At 35.3% G+C, this 18,569-nt stretch overlaps 2 protein-coding genes across 2 annotated transcripts; both read right to left on the bottom strand.

The window, feature by feature from the left end:
* Window positions 1–3,294: 3,294 nt before the first annotated feature.
* LOC107826471 (AAA-ATPase At2g46620-like) lies at window positions 3,295–5,859 on the bottom strand. Its single transcript, XM_016653458.2, has one exon. The coding sequence runs from the start codon at window positions 4,924–4,926 to the stop codon at window positions 3,496–3,498; it is 1,431 nt and encodes a 476-aa protein (XP_016508944.2). The 5' UTR covers window positions 4,927–5,859; the 3' UTR covers window positions 3,295–3,495.
* A 3,076-nt stretch (window positions 5,860–8,935) lies between these two features.
* On the bottom strand, window positions 8,936–18,204 carry LOC107809666 (uncharacterized). Its single transcript, XM_075251914.1, has 5 exons — window positions 17,939–18,204; window positions 16,255–16,552; window positions 12,121–12,279; window positions 11,644–11,939; window positions 8,936–9,488 (listed from the first exon to the last, which is right to left on the bottom strand). The coding sequence occupies exons 1-5, from the start codon at window positions 18,137–18,139 to the stop codon at window positions 9,267–9,269; spliced, it is 1,176 nt and encodes a 391-aa protein (XP_075108015.1). The 5' UTR covers window positions 18,140–18,204; the 3' UTR covers window positions 8,936–9,266.
* Between the last annotated feature and the right edge of the window lie 365 nt (window positions 18,205–18,569).

The raw sequence follows: 18,569 nt of genomic DNA, 5'->3' as shown, positions 1-18,569 counted from the left end.
CTTCCCCCACAAGTTCTGTGGCAAACCAGAACTTATCAACAACGCATTCATCATCTCCTTTAATGTGCGATTCTTTCTTTCCGCAATCCCATTAGATTGGGGCGTGTAAGGAGCTGTTGTTTGATGAATAATTCCATATTCTAAACATATTTCTTCAAAAGGAGATTCATATTCACCACCCCTATCACTTCTTATCATTTTTACTTTCTTGTTAAGCTGCGTTTCAACTTCATTTTTGTATTGCCTGAATGCGTCTATTGCTTCATCTTTACTATTCAGTAAGTAAACATAGCAATATCGAGTACCATCGTCAATAAAAGTTATGAAATACTTCTTTCCACCGTGAGATGGTATTGACTTCATGTCACAAATATCTGTGTGAATTAAGTCTAAAGGATTTGAATTCCTTTCAACTGATTTATAAGGATGTTTAACATATTGACTTTTTGATTTTTCACATTCAAACTTAGGCAGTACTTCCAAGTTAATCATTTTCCGCAAGGTTTTATAATTGACATGACCCAAACGTACATGCCATAAATTATTTGACTCAAGTAAGTAAAAAGAAGCTGAAATATTATTATTGTTTTCCACAACCATTACATTCAGATTGAAAAGGCCCTCGGTGAGGTAACCTTTTCCTACAAATATTTCATTCTTACTTATGTCAACCTTGTCGGACACAAAAATACACTTAAAACCGTGCTTAACAAGAAGTCCAGTAGAGACTAAATTCTTTCTCATTTCGGGAACATGAAGGACATTGTTCAAAGTCATGACCTTGCCAGAAGTCATTTTCAGAAATATCTTCCCATATCCTTCAACTTTTGCTGTTGAAGCATTTCCCATATAAACTGTCTCTCCGGGTCCAGCAGGAGCATAAGTAGCAAAAGCTTCTCTAACTGCACAAACATGGCGAGTGGCTCCTGAAACAAACCACCACAGTTTAGGATTTCCCACCAAGTTACATTCAGAAAGCATGGCACACAAGTTATCAATATCATCATGCTTTACTACCATGTTTGCTTGACCTCTTTTCTTGTCTTTCTTCGGAGCACGATACTCCGTAGATTTGTGTCCCATTTTCCCACAGTTGTACCAGTTTCCACTGAACCGCTTCTTGCTTGGGTTGTATTTCAGACCAGAAGCCTTCTTTCTCTTTTTGTTATCTTCAACAATATTTGCTCCCATTATTGTTGAATTTCCACGGCCTCTCCTTTCAGCAGCTTTATTGTCCTCTTCGATTCTCAATCGAACAATGAGATCTTCAAGGGACATTTTCTTTCATTTGTGTTTCAAATAATTTTTGAAGTCCTTCCATAACGGAGGCAACTTCTCAATCATTGCTGCTACTTGGAATGCTTCATTGATGACAAGACCTTCAGCAAGTAGATCATGAATAATCACTTGCAATTCCTGGACTTGGGTAATAACAGACTTGCTATCTACCATTTTGTAGTCCAAAAATTTTGCGGCAACAAATTTCTTCATCCCGGCATCTTCAGTTTTATATTTCTTTTCAAGCGCATTCCACAATTCTTTTGACGTCTCCACGCCACTGTATACATTATACAGATTATCATCCAGTCCGCTAAGAATATAATTCTTGCATAAAAAATCAGAATGCTTCCACGCTTCAATCACGATAAAGCGTTCATTCTCTGGAGTTTTATCTGGCAGATCAGGAACATCTTCCTTGATGAACTTCTGTAGACATAACGTAGTTAAGTAGAAGAACATCTTCTGCTGCCAGCGCTTGAAATCAATCCCGGAAAATTTTTCGGGTTTTTCTGCCGGTGCCAACGCCGGTGTTCGGCTTGTCGATGCGTTGGCAGTCACCATCGGAACAGCTTGGTTTTCGCTTTCAGTCGTCATTTTTTCTGTAAAAGAATAAGACAAATTTTCCTTGAAGATTCTCAATACATGCGCTGAAATCCGCCTAACTACTTACTGCTCTACAACCTTTAAAATCAAAAATGAAATAGAATTCAAATTGGTCCAGAAAAAAGAACCGCGCAAGTAGAATTTCTTCAAGTCTTAGAAGGCATCTTATGGTTTTATAAATAGCGAAGGGTTGGTTCTGTTATTCCCGCCAATATTGTTGTATTTGTAAATAATAATTCTGCAAAATATAAGTTATCGTAATGAAACAGTAATTAATTCGAGCCCACTGAATTCACAGTATTTCCTTAAGGAATTTAATCCCCTCCTAATACCCAAGGTAATGGATTATTTCCTCCCAGGATAGAACGAATCACACACTGGTGTAGCGGTACTTCAAACCCCAGTGTTTCAGCGAACACAAAGTTCGGTAGCAAATCACACTTACAGTTGCTTTGTTTGAAGTTAAAACAATGCAGAACAAAGGAGTAGAAACTCAGAAAATCGTATGGAAATGCTGAGAGGAAGGAGTGCAATGTATAGCCAAATCTGTTGAGCGATTTCAGTTTTGTGTCTTGTGTATTATGTGTATCTTTCTTCAACAGCTGCTGAACATATATATAGCAACCAGTGTTGAAGAAGAACAAGCATTAGCTTATTTGTGGAGCAAGCACTTGTTTGTGGAGCAAGCACATTCATGGTGGGAAGAGCATTAGGCGGCTGCCTGGTGGTCAATACACGGATTGAAAAATATCCGTTATAAATGCGGATAATCTTACGTTAATATTTACTATTAACAAATAAATTTGGTCCAAAAAATTAATCAATCAATCGATCATTTGACCAAATTCGAATCTGAATCCGAAGCCGAAGCCGAAGCCGAAATCGAAGCCAACCATTAGCTTGTTTGTGGAGCAAGCACTTGTTTGTGGAGCAAGCACATTCATGGTGGGAAGAGCATTAGGCGGTTGCCTGGGGTCAATACACGGATTGAAAAATATCCGTTATAAATGCGAATAATTTTACGTTAATACTTACTATTAACAAATAAATTTGGTCCAAAAAATTAATCAATCAATTGACCAAATCCGAAGCCGAAGCCGTAGCCGAGCGACGATGACGACGGCGCGAGGCTTGCTTTCTTCTTAACTCTTTAAGAACTACAAGAAGAGCAATTATATATATACCCACCAAAAATCTTTTCCTCTTCCAATATGGGACAATGTCTCATTGTCAAGAGAGAAAAACTTAAAATTTTACTCATAAATTTCATTTTCCCTCCATTTCCCATTGACCCTCATTTTAAGACTATTTCATCTTAAAAACAAAAAAACCTCAACATACAATAACATATATGTAAGAGTACAACGCTATAAAAATAGATTCAAAATCTAAGAAGAGATTAGAGCATCATCATGTATAACTATCGCAAACAGAGCGATAACTCTGATCAAAGTTTAATCAATATGAGATAATGAATTCTAACTACAATCTTTATGTTAAATCAACTAAAAATCACACACTAGAAATAACAAGTTACATCATTCTGAAAGATAAATAAATAAATGATTATGCAAGTAAGGATCCATCATTAAAGACCGAAACCAACATATGTTAATTGTCATGACGTGAATTATCCTTGTCTGATGTATCAAACTCAAAAGATGAATCTTTTCTACTGCTCCTTATCCGTAAAAGTCCATATAGTTTCTTGAACTCTCTCACGCTGTCCTTGCAAAAAATTCCCGAGTCACCCGTTTCTTCCACGGTTCGAACCGACCCGCTCTCACTCAACCGCCGTGCATGCCGAGTCGCTGCCCTCGACTCCGTGTTGATATGCAAAGCAGAAATGACCGATTTCAACGCCCGGGTCGGGGAACTCCGGTTCGAAATCATAATCTCGCCGATCTCAGCCGGGCTCAAAACCGCCCCGGTTTGAAAAATCTCCTCTACTTGTGGGAACAGCTTGTGATCTTTTAAACCCAAATGACTATTCGCTAGGCTTTTGAACGCATTAAAATCACATAAAGGGAAGTGTATGTGAACATCAATTCTTCCTGGCCTTAGAACCGTTGGATCAATTTGATCTTTATTATTCACGGTAAAGATCATAATTCGCTCTTCCCCACAACACGAGAATATTCCGTCCATAAAGTTAAGAATCCCAGATAAGCTCACAGCCGTTGATTTGTTCCCTAAATAACTATCGAGATCTTCGATAACAATCAACGACTTGTTCGTTGTCTGTAACAGAAGCAGCTTCAGATCCGAATCGTCTGTTACTCTGGATAAATCGACGTCGTACACGTCGTAATTCAGCATATTCGCTACTCCGGCGATGAATGTTGATTTTCCGGTGCCGGAAGGTCCGTAGAGGAGATAACTCCGTTTCCAAATTTTGCCGAGACGATTATAGTACTGTTTCGACTTTAGGAAATTATCCAAATCGGATTTGACCTTGTTTTTGAGATCCGTGTCCATCACGATAGTTTCAAAAGTTGCTGGATGTGTAAACGGCACTGATCTCCACCGTCCATTTCTCTGAGGTTCGTTATCTACGTTCACGAATAATGTCACCTCCTTTTTCCTCTGCTCAATTTCATCGAACACAGAGTGTATATGTTGAAGGTAGGGTTGTAGAATTCGACGCTTGTCGTTTTTCCTGATTTTCATAACAAGCGATTTGAGGCCGGTGTTTTCGTCCTGTTTGTTGATCCAACAAACTCTGGCGCCGAGGAAATTGTCAACGACGATTTGGTTAGAATCCAAAACGAGGTTGATTTCATTGGACTTGTCGCCGGAGAAAAGGTTGGTGAAATCAGAATCTTCAGCACACGGCAGAGAATTCAGATAAGTGCAAACTTTTTTATACAATTGATTTTCCTGCATGTTGTGGTTGAATTGCGGGACTCTGTAGAACTGGTACACATAACAACCGTCCTCGAACAATTGCCACCATTTCTTCATAATTTGCACTAGTGAAGTTTTCAATATAAGCTTCAGAAGAAAACATGAAGCAATAATTGCAATCACACTCAGAAACATGATTAAAAAAAGGGTGTGAAATGAAATCAAAAAGAGGAATGAACTAAAATGATGATAAGAACAAGGTGGACAAAATCATGAATATTGTAGTAAATAAAGAATATAAAGTGCTGAGAAAAGCATAAAGAAAGTACTAGTAATAAAAGAGTATAAATTAAGAGGATGGGCGATTGGCAGGTTGGAACAATGAATAAGTCTTAATAAATGAATTTGATGTGTTTGAAATTAGGAGACGGCTACAGACGGGGGACGGCATTTGCTAGGTTTAATTGGTCAAATGAGAAATAATGGGTTTTTTCTGTCATCTTTTATGATTCTCCTCGTTGTTTCTTCGTTGTGTTTATCTGACTAAAAATTTGTTTTGTTAGACTAAGTACGTAAGTCTATATTCGAATTGTATTCATATGAATACTAGTCCGACATACTTAAATGTGTTTACTAGTAAGACTAGAAATTTATTTTTCTTGTGGTTTTTTTTAATTAAAACGAGTATATTTTTCTATATCAATTATTCCATATGTGATGTTATAGTTAAAAATTCCCGGTGGTCATATTTGATTTTGACCAACTGAAGTAGCGTTTTTCAATTTCAGCAGCAATTCATGTGCAAATTTAAAGTCACCTTCAATATTCAAATTGCTTATGTGCTTTATTATATCCTTAAAGGTTGTTGCGTCTATTTCTGTCTTGTTCTAACATTCCTTTTTTATACTTTTCCAGAAAAAAAAAGGGGTTATTTTACAGGTGCTTTCTCTTATTTCTATGGAAGGAATGAGACAAAATATGTATCCATACTAAGTGTTTAAACTATGTTAACATTAATTTCATGGTTAAAAGAAATTTTACGTAAAAATGTATATAAAATACGTAAGGTATATAACTATTGATTTTGTATTAGGGGTGTACATGGATCGGGTTGGTTCGGTTTTTATTAAAACCAAACCAAACCATTTATATCAGTTTGGATTGGCTCGGTTTTGTCGGACTTTTTGGATTTTTTAGTTACATGAATAATATGTCAATCTTACTTTGTTAAATTTCTTATAAGTAAATATATGTTTAATAAAAATTAAAAAATTGACAAACATATGATCTATTAAAGTATTCTTATGGGCGAATTTTCTTAGTAATACGTGATAGTTATTTTTTTAGTTGTCTGGCAGTAAATTTTCGTTGATGTACACTTTCAGAGTTAACCGAATTTAATAATTAAACATAAAAATCAATATGATACCTATATAATGATATGTTCTATTTAATTTTCAATTATCGAAATATCACTTCAAATTCGAAAAAGATATAAGAATATAATAGATCTTGATATATGAATATGGATAAATAAAGAGATTGGCGCATTTCAATAACACTTGATAAGAAAGTGATCATACAATACATTATTTAAAGTTAATAAAAATTGAGCACTTCATATTCTATTAGATATTACATCCCATAAGAGAATCCCAAATATTTCTAGACATTTTTTTAAAGAAAATTCTATATAAAGTCTTAAAAGTATATATAAAAATTATATATTATATGTCGGTTTGGTTCGACTTTTTTCACTCAATACATAACCAAATCAAACCAAACCTCATCGAATTTTTTAATCGGTTTGGTTTGACTTTAAAGGGCAAGTTTTTGGGGACGGGGGAGAAGGATGAGAGGTAGAGAGGAGGAGGAAGAAAAGAGAAGTTTTGTTTTTGGGAACGGGGTCGGGTAGGGTTTTTAAAAAAAAAATCCGACTGAATCGGTTGGAATTGTCATTTAATTTTTTTTATTTTTTAAAAAAAACTACCGACCAAATCGGTCGGAAATAAAGTCAAACAAGTCAAACTAAATTTTTCGCCAAAAATTGCGACCGATTTTGTTGGAAATATGGTCAAAAAAATTTTTAAAATACATACCTAATATTTTTTTGACATTTCCGTCGGAAATTTCCGACAATAATTATTAGTCGGAAATTTACGATTTTCTGGTAGTGTTTTTGGTTTGGTGTGATTTTCCAGTTCGGTTTGTACACCCCTATTTTGTATAAACGCCGGTGCAAACAAGTATTTTCTGAGAAGGGGGGCAGTAGTATTAATATAAATCAGACGTTCGAAACCAAAGAATTTTAAGAATTGTCAAGTTATACTAAAAAATTATATGAACCATTTAGACATTTTCAACCATGATATATTTCAAAGGCACGTACTTTGTCCTACGGCTACAATTGTTTGAAATTAGGTCCAGTACGTCTGTATTCAACAAATATCAGGCTACTTGAAAATTTATTTCCCAAATAAAGGGTCTCCACGCTATGTGAACTTTTTATATCAATACCAGTAAAAGTGTAAACAGGGGTGGGCGGGTGGGGTGGTGAGTAATGTTTGCTTTTTGTGGCTGAGTTGTGCCAAGTTAGGCATCCCCGTTCTTTAGATGCCAAAAAAAAAACTCTGATTTTTTATTTTTTTGTTTAATTAGTTGGTATTTAAAATTACTAGTTTGACTGATTCAGATTCGTGTTGATAGAGTAGCACTGTTTAAAGTTTTTTCATTTTTAACCAGGATTCTTGTGTTAAAAATGAATCGATCCCAATTATCCTACCATACCTAAGGTGATAAGATTTGAATTAATTGTCATCTTTTTATCATCAAAGTATTTTCTTACAGAATAAAGCAAGGATATGAAGATTATTGCGAGACTGTGTAAGGTAGGTCGGGTTTATTCGATAACATTTAAGCTTAGTTACACTCGTTGTATGAAACATGTGACATTTCTAGTTCACTTTTCAGTCGTCTATTGGCATATTGGAGTTTAACGAATTCGTGGAACTAAAACTTGTAGAATCCATACACCTGTCATCTTTTCAACGCTTTGAGCTACAATGTGAAGATCGAAACATAAACATTATATTGAGTAGTTTCTAAAGGAAGACACAAATAGTAGCATAATTCTGGAAATTACTTAAAAGACATTGACCCACATCCTTGCAAGTACTACTAAAATGAATATTTTGGTTCTGTACGATTTAAGACCAAATGGTTTGGTGCGATATTAAAATTTCTGCTCAGACCAATTATTTGCATTTGTACATGAACAGTGATGACTCTGTCTCTGGGTTCCACAAATAGGCAAGTACCCCTAGATCCTCATAAACACCAAGCTAGACCCTATTCACTTCTTTCTCCAAACTTTGAGGCAAAAGGACATCACAAGGCAGAACGGGAAATACAGGGATATTTTCCAATCCTGACACTTCTTTGACGTTTTCAATCAACATTGACTGCCACTACAAAAACCAGACTTATTCTACAGGAGTTGGTCCTTACGGTCTAAGTGAAATATCCTAAGCCGCATATTGCTCATTAATAGTTTAAACTTCCAATCCTCGAATCCTTTACGGCCATCTATAGTCATAGGAAGTTACCGAATTTTAATCCAAGATAAATTAAAAGAAAACATGTGTAGACTTTTTGGAGGGTATGACTCAATGCTCAATGAAATGAATAAAAATTATGAAAGATTCATATTCAAAGTTCATTTAAGACAAACAATTTAAATGAAAAAAATCTCATTTGCTTAAAGTTTGTTAACCGATATAAGGTAAAAAGTATCCCCAGAAATAGCTGGCCGGATTTACGTGAATTTACACGGTTATACAAATATTATATATCTATCAGTTATTTTTAGTTTAAGCAATTTAGTGAATGGCTTTTTAGTAATTCTTCTAAAATTTTATATGGACACAAATTGGTCCAAATAACACCCTAGAGAAAGATGACATATAGCCCTGCCAAAATGATAGAGTGGGCACTGCCCATCACCCCATAAAATTCAGCAGTGATCGTCTCTACCGTCCACAAATACCCTAAGATAAATCGCTGCCTTTTGATTAAATTAGGATACACGAGGCAATAAGCATTTACGGCAAAGGATAAGTGGTCGTTATCAAAAGCTGTCAATTAAATGTTCCAATTGAAGTCAAGATATTTTAAAATTACTGGAAAATTTGTGTTCACGTGGAGATAAGATATACTCTTCCCCTTTTCATAAAAAGCACAAATTTCAATACCTAGCCAGTTAAATAACATGTAATACGTGAAAACCATCTGAAAATCATCGAGAGAATCAAATTTTACAGACTGATAGTTTATAGGAATCCCTATAGCCAACTAAGAATACTGCTTATCTGATTGAAGAATCAAAATCTGGGAAACGACTAGCTTAGATAGCTCGTCAATTGCAGCTCGGACAGGGTAATCATCACACATGCCTTGACCATCCTGCTGCAAGTAAATAGTTTCCTGTCGAAGCTGCAATTTACAGGCTGATACTTTATAGGAGTTCCTGTGACCAATTAAGAATCCCGGTTATCTGACCGGAGATTCAAAATTTGGGTAATCACAAGCTTCGAAAGCTCACTAATTGCTTCTTGGACAGGGTAATCATCTGAATCTGCATGCCCTGACCATCCTGCTGACAGTGAACTTAATCTGCTGTATTCACTTGCAGCAACATTTGTCTTTTTCGATGTAGCTAAAACCCTTTCCAAATCTGATTCCGACAGCGGCCTTGGCTCCTGCTCAAAGAGAAATAGCGATACTTAAAACCAACTAACCCAGATAGATTGCAAATGTGTCTCTCTTTAAGCAGCCTTGTTACTCTAATTTGTCCAGCTTAATTAATAACATGTGCAACAATAATTATGTCACAGTTGCAGATGCAGAATTTTTTTTTCTTAAAGAAATAAAAAAAAGATTCTAGACTGGTCCTTTTGTTTTTATTTTAATTTTTCCTTCGACGCCCTATCACAAAATTGAATCAGGCGCCTAAATCAATTGGATATCCATTCAAAGGGGTAGCACGTACAAAGGAAATTCTAATGGTTTACTTTAGGAGGACATCTGAAAAGGTTCTCTCAGTAGAAAAAAAAAAAAGGCCTCATTCCGTCTCTGCACTGTATCAAACTGCTGTTTCTTGTAACCCAACAAGCTCTAGTTCTTCGACACATTTTTATTTTTTTTGTCCCCTTTTATCCTTTTTTTGTTCCAGTGGTTAAACCTGGTTTAAACCATTCATCAGATAAGTTAAGGTTGCCATGTGGGCCGGGGCCGGTCCTAAGTGGGCCGGTCCTAGACGGGACGGTCCTAAAGGGTCCCGGGCTTCGCGGGTTTCTTGTTGGAACCGGCCCGGGACCAGGATCACGAACTAACGATCCCGGGTTAAGTGGGCTGGTCCTGGACCTAAGTGGGCCCAACGAATACTTTCTATTTTAAAATTTTGTTTTTATAGAAGTTAGAGGAAAAAAATGGTAATAAAAATATCTAAGGCAATTCCTTGTAAATTATATTATAGAATTGTCACCTAAATTTTTTAATTCAAATTTAAAGACAAAAATATTGTAAAGAGATATTCAAAGCAATGCGTTATATTTTTATTATAGCATTATCTTAAGATATATAAGCTATATTCGATATATATATAAGCTTATATATATAATATACTATACTATATATACATCTTAAGATATATATATATATAGTAAGTGTGTGTGTGTGTGTGTGTGTGTGTGTGTGTGTATATATATATATATATATATATATATATATATATATATATATATATATATATATAAGCTTATATATATACTATACTATATATACATCTTAAGATATATACATCATAAGATATATATATATATATATATATATATATAGTATATAAGCCATATTCGATAGTATACATCTTAAGATATACTATATATATCTTAAGATGTATATATAGTATATAAAGATGTATATATAGTATAATATAGTATAGTATATATATATATATAAGATTATACTATACTGTATATACATCTTAAGATATATAAGCTATATTCGATTTATATACTATATAAAGATATATAAGCTATAATCGATTTATATACTATATATATATATATATATATATATATATATATATATATATATATATACTATACTATACTATATATTCGATATATTCAATATATATACATATCTTAAGATGTATATATAGTAAATATCTATATATATCGAATATAGCTTATATATATACTATATATACATCTTAAGATATGTATATACACTTAGTATATATATATATAAGATGTACATATAGTATAGTATAGTATGTATATATATATATAAACTATATTCGATATAAGATGTATATATAGTATAGTATATATATATATATATATATAAGCTATATATATAAGAAAAAGTGTAATTATAAAAAAAATGGGGTTAAAACAAAGTTGGGGGGCTAAATGCCTATTTATAAATAGCCAAAGGCTATTTTGACAGGTAAAACGGCCATATTTTAAATGCCATAAAGACTATAATGTGTCAGATTTTTTTTAAAAAAAACTAGTCATTGGGCCCGGATAGGCCCGTTTAGGACCGCTTGAACCGGCCCACTTCCCAACCGGTCCCGGTCTCGCGGGCCTCGCCTATGGGACCGGCCCACTACCCAGCCCACCTCCCCACGGTCCCGGTCCTATCCGGTTAGAACCGTTTAGGCCCACTGCCCATTTGGGCTTGCGGTCCTGGGCCGGGGCCGGTCCTAACCGGCCCACATGCCACCCTTAAGATAAGTCAGTCCTTAAAACTGCATTTGTGTCAGTTAACTACCAATTAACAACTTTTTCTGAAGGAGAGTACAACTTTTTAAGTTAGAATCTTCTAGAATAAGAATATAATACTAACCGCAGATCGCTTTCCACTCTTCTCATCATTGAGCAGGTTCCGGATGGGGAAGTAGGCAGCTTTTTTACAAAGCTCAAGAAGATCTGAACCAGTGTATCCATCACACAAACTAGCAATGCGGTCATAGTCAATGTTATCTTGTACCTTCTCGCCCTTCAGGATAACCTTCAAAATCTCAGCTCTCTCTTTGCAGTCAGGCATACCGATCTCAAAGGCCTGAGGAAGGCGTCGAAGAATTGCTTCATCAAGCTCAGATGGCCGATTAGTAGCAGCAAGTACCATAACCCGGGCATTATCTACATAAGCACTATCTCAGTAAATAGTCACAAAATTTTCTTCCTAGACCACATTAACTAGCTAAAAGACATGATCATCTCAAATTGCACAACTTGCTGATAAAGTTTTGCAGCAAATGAGTGGTGATTGGTGAATGAAAGCTACTAATAAGTAAATCATCTCATTAAGGAGTGAACCTACGATCTGTGGTAAAACCATCCCATAAAGCCATGAATTCAGTCTTCATGTTTGCTAATGCCTCATTGTCAGTAGCCTTGCGCTGACCCAAAAAGCTGTCCACTTCGTCAATGAATATGATTGCTGGCTGAAGCTTATACGCCAAACTAAACAAAGCGGAAACTGTAAAGATTTCAGAAGCATATATCAATGAAGAAGTCTAACATCAAGTCGAATATTAAGTCTATGCTAAACCAACTTTAAGTCACTTAACTCAAATCAGTAACACGAGCAATCACCAAAAAAAAAATCAAACCAAGAGCATCCAATACTAGTTACGCTTTAAGGGTTTATAATACCTCACCCGAGGAGAGGGGGGGCAGAGTGTTTATTCTTAAGAATTTCTAGGTAAAGTTTTTATGCATCCAGTTTTATAACGTAACTAGACCAAAGAATCTCCCTGGAAACCACAATCGAGCCTCATGTCAGGCCAAAAACTCCCTGTACTTTGCTCCTTGGCTTCAGTGCAACAGGGGTGCCTATGGTGTGGAAGTTCAACTATTTCCATGAAATGACATCACAGGGAGCAAATTCTGAGGATTTTCACATGAATTATCATGAGATCACGTTCGCTCATCTGAGACTTGATGAAGAAGCACACATAATCTGTTGACCAATTACTTGCAACAAGAAAACATATGGAGCCAAATGTCACACAATTACTTGCAACAAGAAAACATATGTAGCCAAATGTCACATACACTTGAATCTATTTTATAGGAACTCTTAGTTTTATTCTTTTAGTCTAACAACAACAACAACAAAAAACCCAGTGTAATCCCACAAGTGGGGTCTGGGAAGGTTAGTGTATACGCAGACCTTACCCCTACCTTGAGAAGGTAGAGAGGTTGTTTCCGGTAGACCCTCAATTCCGGAAAGAGAAAAAGGAAGGGAGTAACAACAAGCAGCAACACCAGCAAAACCAATCAGAGAACCGAAGCGGAAAAAAAAAAAACAAGTAATAATAGACATCTAAGAATAAGAAAATATAAGACTAACACTAAGTAGTACACTAATACTACTGATATGAACAAGGAAAACGCTCGGCTAGCTAAACTTCTACCTTAATTCTTGACCTCCACACCTTCCTATCAAGGGCCATATCCTCTGTGCTGGAGCAAAAGAATTGTTGTTGTAGTCTAACAAAAGAATTCTCATAATTCAAAAATTGTCTCGGACAAAAAAAAAGTTTGTGATTCATATGATCATACAGTTCATATGATCATACAGAAGTTGAATTGACCTTAAAAATAAAATATTTACACACTTGTCGCCATTTCAAACTAGGAAAACAAATAGTCCCAAAACATTGGAAACCTAAAATACGACAAAAGGATTTATTAACTGTATCCTAGTATCTTTATATCAGATTTTACTTGTATCCAAGATTTCGAGAGAGAAAAGTTTTGACACCTTAGACATGGTATAATCCATATTTATTCTGCAGTGGACTGAAGGTTCCCTTTTTTTTTTTGGGGGGGGGGGGGAATAAATAGTCCTCGGTAGACTGAAGATTGATTAAAAGAAGCCCTGAAATCATCTAATTCCCAAGAACTGGTTCTCACAATCAACATCCCATGAAGTCCTCGGAATTCTAGAAGAATTGTTCAACAGTTATATGCCAAATTGTAGTTTTGCTAGCCCTCAGTAAAATTTCCACACTAGAAAGTGGTAATTCAATCTTGGCACTTTTTGTTATAAATCAAATTGATTCCTGCACTTACATAATCACCATATACAAGCATCATTCTTCAGCAATTACCTAAGCAACAATTCAATATTTTGGCCAAAATATAAGCATCATTCTTCAACAATTACCTAAGCGATAATTCAATATTTTTGGACAAAACTATCATACATAAAATTTTAATAGCGCTTCTAAATTTTCCTACCAACACCGGCAACTTCCATATTTTGGCCATTGAAGAACTGGCACAAATTCCCTCTCTACGCTCCTCGTTTTTCTCTCAATGCCCAGTTTCTGCCGTCGTCAACCCCGGTGATTTTGGTGAAGGAAAATCGAAGGGATCTTCTAGTGATGTTTAAGTGTGCATATTCGTCCTTCAATGTGGTGGAGTGTATGTGGTCTCCGTTGTGTTCTCTATTCGTGGGTTTATTAAGGAAGAGGACTTGGTGGTTTTCTTTGGTTTAAACACGAAGATGCTACTGAAACCATTTTTTTTGCTACTGAAACCATACCTGACCACTAAGCTTATATGTATCAATCAACATCCATCAAAAATTAGTTGAAGTCAGCTACATGAATCCTCTGTATCTTTCGCCCTCTTTAGGTCCATTCCATTCGAAAACTAAATAGAGTATCTTTCACAACATTTTATGTAATTTTACAACTGTCAACCTACCGCAGCCCACCTTACTAATCAAGTGCTCTCACCTCTCACTAAACTCTCCATACCATCTTTTTCCTTCATAACTCCCTCTTTTCCAAAAATGCGACAATGTTGAGGGAGACAAATTTTGGTGTATTTGGGAGGAGAGAAATCTAATTTGCTTTGAGGAAATCATTACTGCCATATATGTGCTAAAGGCTACATGTCTAGAGAATCTTTTTTGTTGGTGTAGACTTGAACATGTAAATAGTGTTGATCAATTCTTGGATTTGTTAACTCCTTAAATTACATAAAGTGATTAAAGGAACACCTGTACATGAGCTATTTTTTGCTAAGATGTTTTAACTTTTAGCATCTACTGGATGCCATTTAATGGAAGTTCTCATTTACCTGATAAAAAACATCAGGAAAAAAAAAACACAATGCTGAGGTCACCATCAAACGTTACTCATGCTAGGTAATTCACACTCTTCTCTATATGTTTTTGTTCTTCCCCTCTAGCCTCAAGCTGTCTCACACTCTCCCTCTTTCCAACTTAGGTGGACGCTCAAAATTCAACTAAGCCAAACAAGAGCATTTGTAGATTTGAGATATGTTGCACCTCATAACGGTAGACAGAAATCCGTCATTGGCTTCTTTCAACCATTGTACTAGAATCTTCCAGCCGAAAGATGAACGGGAGAATACCATATGGTGTCTTCTAAATTGTCCTATAAGAAGTGTAGGACAGGAAATCTGATAAAGGCAACCTCTTCAACTTCACTAATTTTGCTTCTGGTTTGAATAATCTATAATTCTCATTCCTATTCCTAAAATTCAGAAGTGAAGCATCCACTTAAAGTTTTTCTATCACTACAATCATTGTATTAACAAATTTCAGATCCCTTGTGCTGCGCAAGCATGGATTTTAGATGCTGATTCCAGAATTTTGCGGCAAGAAAATTGTTTGAAACTTGCTAGAACTGGAAAGAATTTTGAAACTGCCAAAACAAATTGTAACTGCCCAACTGAAGTTAGCCAATCCTAGTAGAGTATGTTCAATTTGAATTCTTGATTTCAAAAACCACCAATGACAGTTCGGTTTAAGATTTTAGGCAAAGAGTGCCCATTCACATCAGGAATAGAGGCCGTTAAGGATATAGTTGCTTGTAAATTTCTTTTCTAAATCGAGATTGGATTGATGTTCAGTATACTTCAAAATATGATCACTCAGGAAAAACTGTGCACACCCTACTCTTTACCCTACTCAACAAGAACAAAACAAAATAAGCAAAAGCACCGTATTATGGCCCAAAAACAAATTCAACTGAAAGAGAGATATCTCTAAAAATGCAGATCAATAACTTGTAAACTTTACATGCACATAATAAATGCAATCTAAGCTTAGCCACAGAGACTTGAAATCATGATTTTTATCACCTGGACAACTTCATTTGAACAAGATAATACCAAACAGAAAAATCACTAACACGATCTTCAGAGGACTGGACAAAACTAAACAACTCTTCCCATGATCAATTTTAACCCCACCCCTCACCCCCAAAAAAGAGTACTCCGTAATAATTAAGTTGCAAATAAACACTAGGTTATCTTGATATCTTACTCGCGGTCAAATAATGCTTGTTAATCTGAATAACAACTGAGAGTACAAGAAGGGCTAAGCAAACGTAAATAATCAAACAACACATCTAAGAAAATATAATGCTGAAAAAGAATCTTGAAAGAGTAAAAATAAGATCCAACTCACCCAGCTTTTGGGCATCACCAAACCATTTGCTCATCAGATTCGATATTTTCACATTAATAAAAACAGCACCTGACTCTTTAGCAATTGCTTTGGCAAGCATGGTCTTTCCAGTGCCAGGCGGTCCATAGAGCAACACTCCTTTTTGAGGACCCAGAAGTTTCCCAGAAAAGAGTTCAGGCCTCCTCAGGGGAAGTATTACCAATTCATATAGAGCTTGCTTAATAGATTCCAATCCACCAATTGAATCAAATTCCACATCTATATGATCAGGGTTAATCACATCACAGGCTATTATATCCTGTTGAAGCAAAGCACAAAGGGGTTCAAATAATTCAATATGAAAACGATCATTTTTTACTGCAGGTTCCTAGCATGTGTAAAATATTCGCACCAACAAAGAAATATAGCATCTAAATGAATAAATCATGTAGGTTATAATCAATTTCTAATACAGCCTTGTGAAACAAGGTATTGGAAGGGTAAGAAGCTCTATAAGGAAGTGATCATAGTAGACAAGCACACATATTTGAACCCTATACACCAAGGAATATCAAATTAAAATGACTTCCATCAGCTTTAACCAAACTGAGCTAAACACCGACAATGATTTCAGAGAGTGAAGTAAAGGGTACAAAGTTTCAAAAACATTGGATGCCGGTGCCGTTGGCAGGTAGTAGAATGTTCTCGCATGCAATCTTTTGCCTTGGGAAATTATTCTAAATCATTATCTCATGTTTGGTTGAGTATAAAGATATGCTAATCATACAAGATTTAGGACTGGAGTAGTAGTGTTTCAGTAAAATCTGAAAACAGGGTCTAACTGTCGGTTAAAACAGGTGATAAAGAGTAAGAGTTGGGATCCATTTTTCCATTTTAATCAAAAACATTTCTTTAGAAAAAGTTGTTTTTCTTTGAATTCGAGTAATGCATATACTGGAATATTGAGTACAATATTCCTCCATACCAAACACAACCTATCTGTTTGACAAGCACAATGACGTGATTATTACTTGACCAACGGACTGTCCACTGAATAAAGGATGGTCTACACAAAATAATACTAATTAATAAGTAACATATGTACAGTTGAGACTCGGTTTTTTTCTAACATTTATCATGATTGAAAGACCTAGTATCTAGCTGACAACCTTCTTTCCCCAGTGAGTGCCATGGCATTGCTCGTAACTTCCATTTCACAACAAAATAAACAATCCATGACAAGCCTATTTTTCCAAGCAAAACCTATTTTTCTCAAATTTTAGCTCTTCTTTAAGCTTACACCTTGGGATTCCACTGGCATTTAGGATCAGCATTTTACAATTTCAGCGGCCTACTAGGGGCAGAGCTAGAAGCCCAGCTACGGGCCAGTAGCTTTTGCTCAAAACAGTGTATTTGTGTTAAGAAATTTATTAAATATATACAAATATTAACTTTAGAACCCAGTTATTAACACTTGAAGTCATTTTTATCCAAAACCAATAAAGTTGAAATCTAGCTTCAGCTTCTTTCCTTCTAAACAATACTACATAATAGACCAAAATGAATAGGAAAATCTAAAGCAAAGAAAATAATACCAAAAATATAAGTATAAATAACAAAACGAAGCGACTTTAATTATATGGTTAAAAGAACAATTCAGAAAGGGGGAAAGAGCGAAAAGACATAAGCGAGATTGGAGGGTAACCTCATAGGGGTTAGTTTGAACTAGAGGTCGTCCAAGGCGCTTAGCAATTTCCTTCTTGTGCTCGAGAGCCTTCTTGGACGCATGTCGGTTCGGGTCAAGTTGTCGGAGCCCCACAAACAAAACGAGGCTGCTCAGAGCAGCACTTGCCGCATACAGAACCAATTCTTGCAACAACTTCGTCTCCCATGAACCGCGCCTCATCTTAGCCTCAGAGGTTTCTCAATTTGATTCACAGAAATACAATTGCATTTCAATGGGGGTAAAGTACCGGGTGTCAATCAATATTTAAAAACATAATAAACCACCAGGTTTCTATTAATAAAATCATATTTTTTTAATATATAAATCTATAATTGTACCGATAATTAAGATATTTTTTTTTATTCTATAAAAATAAATCAAAAAATATATCGAACCGTACTAATTAATTTACATTAAAAAAATATATTTATATATTAAGTTTAAAAATAACAAAGCATTAATATTTTTCTTGGGCCTTAAAATTATAAAAATGATTACAAGTCAATAGGTAATTAAACTCAAAATCCTTATTACAAAACCTATTATACTACTACTGAAACTAAATTATTTTAAGCAAATTCACTAGCAAGACATAAGGTATTCTACCGAT

This window comes from Nicotiana tabacum, chromosome 4, assembly GCF_000715075.1.
Source record: "Nicotiana tabacum cultivar K326 chromosome 4, ASM71507v2, whole genome shotgun sequence".
NCBI classification, from domain to species: Eukaryota; Viridiplantae; Streptophyta; class Magnoliopsida; order Solanales; family Solanaceae; genus Nicotiana; species Nicotiana tabacum.
Note: the sequence above shows the minus strand (reverse complement) of the source record. Positions and strands in the feature narration are given on the sequence as shown.

Excerpts from the sequence above, each read along its gene's own strand:
- LOC107826471 (XM_016653458.2), bottom strand. The coding sequence starts at position 4,926 with ATGTTTCTGAGTGTGATTGCAATTATTGCTTCATGTTTTCTTCTGAAG.
- LOC107809666 (XM_075251914.1), bottom strand. The coding sequence starts at position 18,139 with ATGAGGCGCGGTTCATGGGAGACGAAGTTGTTGCAAGAATTGGTTCTG. Across the intron at positions 16,553-17,938 it reads TTCAAACTAACCCCTATGAG|GATATAATAGCCTGTGATGT; the intron begins GTTACCCTCCAA and ends TTGCTTCAACAG. Across the intron at positions 12,280-16,254 it reads TGGTGATGCCCAAAAGCTGG|TTTCCGCTTTGTTTAGTTTG; the intron begins GTGAGTTGGATC and ends AAATCTTTACAG.